The sequence below is a fragment of the Rhincodon typus genome, chromosome 34, assembly GCF_021869965.1.
Source record: "Rhincodon typus isolate 14 chromosome 34, sRhiTyp1.1, whole genome shotgun sequence".
In the NCBI taxonomy this organism is placed as follows: Eukaryota; Metazoa; Chordata; class Chondrichthyes; order Orectolobiformes; family Rhincodontidae; genus Rhincodon; species Rhincodon typus.
In genome coordinates, this window is record NC_063365.1 from 1858464 (window position 1) to 1865681 (window position 7218).

The 7218-nt window shown below is 42.8% G+C and overlaps 1 protein-coding gene across 3 annotated transcripts in view; it reads left to right on the forward strand.

The window, feature by feature from the left end:
• LOC109928191 (serine/threonine-protein phosphatase 2B catalytic subunit beta isoform) overlaps window positions 1-7218 on the forward strand; it is a 71953-nt gene that overhangs the window by 12575 nt on the left and 52160 nt on the right. For all 3 annotated transcript variants that reach the window (XM_048616258.1, XM_048616260.1, XM_048616259.1), the window contains one exon: window positions 5860-5984. In XM_048616258.1, coding sequence (XP_048472215.1) covers window positions 5860-5984 — 125 coding nt within the window. The remainder of the gene's footprint in view (window positions 1-5859; window positions 5985-7218) is intronic.

The window sequence follows — 7218 nt, forward strand, 5'->3', positions numbered from 1 at the left end:
CTAAAATGATAAAATAACCCCAAATTGGGGTTCATGGCCACTCCCTACAATTAGTATTATTCCCCTTGGTACATACTGCACCCTATTTCTGAATGATCTTGCACAAGCTGTAGGCCTACCGACTAATGTCTTCTCCAGCCATTTGAATGCTATTGTGGAATTTGCTCCTTTTTCTAAATCATGACAATAAATTTAATAATTTACTGGTTAATTACATTTATAGTAGTTGTAAGATGACTTGGTGGGACTAGGAGCTACATTGTAAAAAACCAAAAGTTATAGATTTGAAGGTCAGCATGGAATTAGCTAATTTTTAAAAAAAAATCTTCATGAGTTGTGTGCATCACTAGTAATATCAACATTTGTTGTCCATCCATACTTAGAGCCATAGAGTAATACAGTATAGTGACAATAGGCTCTTCACCCAACTCACCATGATGCCTACTCAGCTAGTTCCAATTGCCCACATTTGCCTACATCCGTGTACCTATCCAAATGTTTTTTTAGATGTTGCTATTGTACCTGCCTCAACCACTTTCTCCAGCAGCCCATTCCATACATGCACCACTCACTGTGAAGAAGTTGCCCCTCCGGCCCTCCTTAAATCTAACCCCTCTCACCTTAAACCTATGCCCGCTGGTTTTCAATTCCCAATCCCTGGGAAAAAGACTATATGCATTCATCTTATATATGCGACTCATGATTTTATACACCTCAATAGGTCACTTCTTATTCACCTACGTTCCAAGGAATAAAGTCCTATCCTGGCCAACCTCTCCCTATAACTCAGGCCTATTAGTCCTGGTGACATCCTCATAAATCTTCTTTACACACTTTCCAGTTTAACTATGTTTTTCCTATAATAGGGTGACCAAAACTATAAACAATACTCCAAGTGCAGCCTCGCCAATGACTTATACAACTGTAACGTAGCGTCCCAACTCCTATATTCAGTGCCTCGACCAATGAAGACCAGCATACTAAATGCCTTCTTCACCTTGTCCACTTTCAACGAGCAATGTACTTGTGCTCAGAGATCCCTCTGTTCCACAACATTCCTCAGGAGCTCACTATTTACTGTACAAATCCTACCTCGGTTTGACTTTCCAAAGTGCAACACCTCACACTTATCTGTATTGAATCGCATTTGCCAATCCTCAGCCCACTTCCCAATCTGATCAAGATCCCTCTAATTTTTGATAACCTTCCTCACTATCAATGATACCTCATAATTTTGTATCATCCACAAACTCACTAATCATGCCTTGTACAATCACATCCAGATCATTTATGTGAACTACAAATAACGAAGTTTTCAGCACCGACCCACCTTGTCAAAGGCCTTAGTGACGTCCATATAGACAAGGTCCATATAGACAACGTCCACTGCCCTACCCTCATCCATCCTCTTGGTTACCTCTTTGAAAAACTCTAAAAGATTTGTCAGACTTCCTGTGCACAAATCCATGCTGACTATCCCTAATCAGATCTTGACTATCCAAATGTTGGTGATTCCTGTCCCTCAGTGTCCTGTCCTATAACTTGTCTATCACTGATGTCAGGCTCACTGGCCCTGTAGTTCCCTGGTTTATCTTTGCCACCTTTCTTAAACAACAGAACAACATTAGTCACTTTCCAGTCTTCTGGAACTTCACCAGTGGCTAAAGACGAAGCAAAAATCTCTGCAAAGGCCTCTGCAATTTCTTTCCTAGCCACCCACAATGTCCAAAAATAGACTTGATCTGGCCCAGGGGATTTATCCACCTTAATGCGCTTTAAGGCTGCAAACACCATCTCTCTGGAAATGTGTATGTTGTCCAAAATATTCCCACTTGTTTCCCTTATTTCCTTAGAATCCATGATTCTCTCTTCAGTAAACACTGGAGAAATATTTATAAAAGATCTCCCCCATTTCCTGTGGCTCCACACATACATGGCCATACTGATCATTAGGGAGAGAATAGGTCCCATTAGCCACTCTTTTAATATAGCTATAAAACCTCTTGGGATTATCCTTAACTTTATCTGCCAGATCCATCCCACACCCTCTTTTTGCTCTTCTGATTTCCCTCTTAAGTGTGCAACTACACTTTTTATAGTCCTCTAAGGATTCACTTGAACCTGATAGCTTAAATGCAGTATATGCTACCTTCTTTTTCTGACCAGAGCCTCAGTATCCCTTGTCAGCCAGGGATCCCTAAACCCGCCAGCTTTTCCCTTCACCCTAACAGGGACGTAATGTCCCTGAACTCTTGCTATCACACTTTTTTAAAAGTCTCCCATTTGCCAGTTGTTTCTTTTCCTTCAAACAGACTCACCCAATTGACCTCTGCTAGATTCTGCCTACTGGCCCCAAAATTGGCCCTGTTTGAGTTGAGCACCTTACCCTGTGGACCTGTCCTATCTTTTTCCATAGCTGTGTTAAAACTAGGAGAGTTATGGTCACTGGACACCAAGTGCCCTCCGACTTGCCCTGGAAAAGGTGGTGTTGAGCCACGTGCTTCAGCCCATCAGTATATGTGCTGTTAGGAAGGGAGTCTCAGGATTTTGGCACAGTGCAGCAGAGAAGAGTTGGTAGTTCAAAATCAGAATGGTGTGTGCCTTGGTGGATACCTGCAGGTGGTGGTATTCCGATATATCTGTTGCCCTTGGTTTTTCTAACTGGTAACTGTCACAAGTTTGAAAGACTAGGAAGTTTGGCAAATTCCTGTGCTGCATCTACTTGGTTATACACACTGCTACCACTGAACATCAGATGTGGATGTTGGAGGTGGTGGATGGGGTGCTAGTTAAACAGGCTGCTTTTGGCCTGGATACGTCAAGCTTCTTGAGTTTTGTTGGAGCTATGTTCATTCAGGTGAGAGGAGAGTATTCTGTCAGATAACTGACTTGTGCTGTGTGATGGACAGGTTGACAGAAGGTGAGTTACTTGCTGCAGATTCCCAGACTTTGAACTCTGTTGTAGCTATAGTGTTCCAGTGAATTTATGGTCAATGGTTACAGCTTGTTCATAATATGAGGGTTCAGTGATAGCAATGTCACTTAATGTGAATGAAGATGGTTAGTTCTTCCCTGTTTTGAGATGGCATGAGTATTACTTGCCACTTAACCTGGGTGACATTCAGACTGGTTTTGCTGCATGTGAGCACAGACTGCTTCAGTATCAGATGAGGTGCCAAAAATGTTGAATTTGGTACAACCATCAGTGAACACCCCCACTTTATGGTCTTCTGATGGAGGGAAGTTCATTGAAGCATCTGAAGATAGTTGGTTCTAGAACACTACTCTGAAGAACTGTCCACAGGCTGAGAGAATTGACCTCCAACAGCTGCATCCGTTTTCCTTTGTGCTCATTATGACCCAGAGGAGAGTTTCTCTTTGATCCCCAATGCCTTCAATTTTGCCAGTACTCTGTGATATCACACTTGGTCAAATGCTGCTTTGATGTTAAGGGCGGTCACTGTCACCTCATGGCTCAATCAGTCTTTTGTCCATGTTTGAGCCAAGTGGCCCTGTTGAAACCCAAAAAGAGCATCTGTGACCAAGTTATAGAAGTGTGTAAGGTACCACATGATAGAATTATTGACAACAACTTCCATTTTATTGATGATCAAGGGGAGCTTGATTGGGCAAAAGAATGGCTGAATTTGATTTGTCCTGCATTGTCGATTAGAAATTTATACAGGTACAAGAATAGGCAAGGTTTAGGGCAATACAGACCAAAAGCAGGCAAATGAGACTGGTTAATTTTGGGATACCTCATTGGCATGGATAAGTTAGATTGAAGGGTCTGTTTCTGCGTTTTATTACTCTGACTCTGTCTGGACTGGAGTAGTTTACCTAGGGGTGTGACTATTTCTGGATTGCGAGTCACTTGTTTATACTGACCAGCAAGGCCTACAATTACTTGTAAAAGAATACATATTTCATGGCTGCAGAAAGAGTGAAGGGGAGAGTGGAAATAGTTGGATAGTCATTTCAAACAACCAACATAGGATGCATCAAATGACCACTTCCTATATTGTACGATTCTATTGTCAGAGCTAAATGTGCACCCATCGCTCAATATTTTTAATCAAACCTGTTCAGATGTGTTGGCAGAACTTTAGAGCAGGTTGGACTTGGCTAGTTCAAAGGGACACTACCATTGATATGAGATGGCTGTTGGTTCTGATGCATATTGTGACAAATGGCTATAAAAATGTGAACGTGTTTAGATTTGTGTCCCATTCTTAGCAAGACTGAATATTTCTGCGGTAAGTGCATGGCCTAAAATGATACTGATGGTGGCAGAAAATTTGTCTCCTGTTCTTGTTATTGACCGAAGGAAGTGACTGAGTAGTCTATCCCACTGAAAATGAAAATACCCTTCTGTGAATTCTTGAAAGCGTAATCAGATTCTTGACAAAATAACACATTTCCCTATGGTTTTAGCAGCCTGCATTTCCCAAATACCTTGTCAACAAAGTCTTGAGCTACAGGTTTGCCTAGTCTCTTCTCTTTTCGAATCCTTTTACGTTAACGTTTAACTGCTTTTCATTACGTGATCTTTAAGGTAAATTTTAATTGAATTGAATTGTCAAATTGAATACCCAGTTCGGTCAAATGTCTTCGTGTGTATAGCTAACTTATCACAATTCACCTTCCAGTGCAGTTTTGCTTTAGCAAAAGTGAAATTTAAAAGATAATGTAGTTTGGAAACTTCAAAATAGAACCAGAAATTACTGGAGGTATGGAGAAAGTTATTGTTTGAAAGAGTAGTTAAAATTTTGGCATCCAATGCAAATTTAAATTAAATTTACAAAAGACACATGGTTCTATATTTTACATCTAGTCAAGGCTGGTATTGAGAGAGTTCAATCAAGTTGGGAGACAGTGATTAATTTACTTTGCGGCAATTATGTTCCTCTGAACAAAGATCTGATAAAGTTACAAAGATGCACTGTATCGTACAAGCGATACGTTAAAGTGAACCTGTTTTGACAACATTCTAATATTTTTCGTCTTGCTCCCAGCTTACTGAGAAGTTCGTTAACAAGATTGATTCTGCAAGGAGCTATAGGTCCTGCATCAGCGGCCATGCACTAAATACTTTAGCTACCATTAAATAAATTTTTGATTAGTTAAACAGTTAATGTAGTATAAGTGATTTATGCAATTGATCTTGTTACTGCCACACATACACAATCTAGTGTCAGCCTCTTATGATACAAAATCATTTTACTACCTTATTAATCAAAATAATAATTTTATCTTAAAATTGTTCAACAGGCATTGCTGTGTGTATGATAAGTAGCAGCAGCTGAAGGTTTACGCCCCTTCATCCATTTCATTTAGGGTTATTTTCAGCATTATTTCCAGGTTTTGAAGTTCACCTTTTCAAATGGTAATGTCGTGAATAAAAGCGAAGTACCTTTGATTGTTTAAACTGAAGAATTATCAGTACTACTGAGATTTAAACTGTCCATTTCTGTGAAGTATTTTTGACTTTTTTGAGTTTTGTTTATTTAACTATAGTGATTAGTTCAGTTGGCTTGACAACTAAAGGATGATGCAGAATTATACTAATAGAAGAAGTTGAATCCTAGTGCCAGCTGTTGGTGGTTTGTTGAGGCCTGCCCCTGTGCTTTGCCCCACATTTACAGAATCATGCCTCCCCAAGCAGTGTATAAATCAGTATGGTCAGTCTAATGGTGATAGATGCTGAATGTCTTTTTATGGATTTTGGCTAATTGCCATCACTATCTGTTGAGGCCACAAAATGAATGGGCAGCATTTCTATGTACCCGATGATGTTCTGGGTAGTGTTTCAATGATGCATGTTGGTTTGAGTCTAAAATGCTGTTGTCTTTTTTCTAGTATGTGGTGACATTCATGGTCAGTTCTTTGACATGATGAAGTTATTTGAAGTAGGAGGGTCACCAGCCAGCACCAGATACCTCTTCCTTGGCGATTATGTGGACCGAGGTTATTTCAGCATAGAGGTAAGGAGGATTGTGTAATTCCTTGTCAGCAGACTTTTCTTTGCTCAACAGGGGGGAAAGAGAGATATCTCCTTCCCAAAATCCACAAACCTGGCTGCCCTGGTCGACCCATTGTCTCCGCTTGCTCCTGCCCCACCGAACTTATCTCCACCGATCTCGACTCCATATTCTCCCCCTTGGTCCAGAAACTCCCCACCTACGTCCGTGACACCACCCATGCCCTCCACCTCCTCCAGAACTTACAATTCCCCAGTCCCCAACACCTCGTCTTTACCATGGACGTCCAGTCCCTATACACCTGCATTCCCCATGCAGATGGCCTAAAGGCCCTCCGCTTCTTCCTGTCCCGCAGGCCCGACCAGTCCCCTTCCACTGACCCCCCTTGTCCGCTTAGCTAAACTCGTCCTCACCCTCAACAACTTCTCTTTCAATTCCTCCCACTTCCTACAGACAAAGGGGGTGGCCATGGGTACCCGCATGGGCCCAAGCTATGCCTGCCTGTTTGTAGGTTACGTGGAACAATCCCTCTTCCGTACCTACACTGGCCCTAAACCCCACCTCTTCCTCCATTACATTGACTGTATCGGCGGTGCCTCGTGCTCCCACAAGGAGCTCGAACAGTTCATCCACTTCACCAACACCTTCCACCCCAACCTTAAGTTCACCTGCACCATCTCTAACACCTCTCTCTCCTTCCTGGACCTCTCTGTTTTCATCTCTGGCAACTACCTGGAAACCAATATCCATTTCAAGCCCACCGACTCCCACAGCTACCTAGAATACACCACCTCCCACCCACCTTTCTGCAAAAATGCCATCCCCTATTCCCAATTCCTTTGCCTTTGCCTCCGCCTCCGCCGCATCTGCTCCCAGGATGAGGCCTTCCACTCCCGTACATCTCGGATGTCCTCGTTTTTCAAAGGACCGCAACTCTCCCCCCCACTTCAGTGGTTGAGAACGCCCTCGACCGTGTCTCCCGCATTTCCCGCAACTCATCCCTCACACCCCCTCCCCGCAATAACAACCAAAACAGAATCCCCCTCGTCCTCACGTACCACCCCACCAACCTCCGGATCCAACGCATCATCCTCCGACACTTCTGCCATCTGCAATCCAACCCCACCACCAAAGGCATTTTTCCCTCCCCACCCTTATCTGCTTTCCAGAGGGACCACTCTCTATGGGACTCCCTTGTCCGCTCCACACTCCCCTCCAGCCCCACCACACCCGGCAC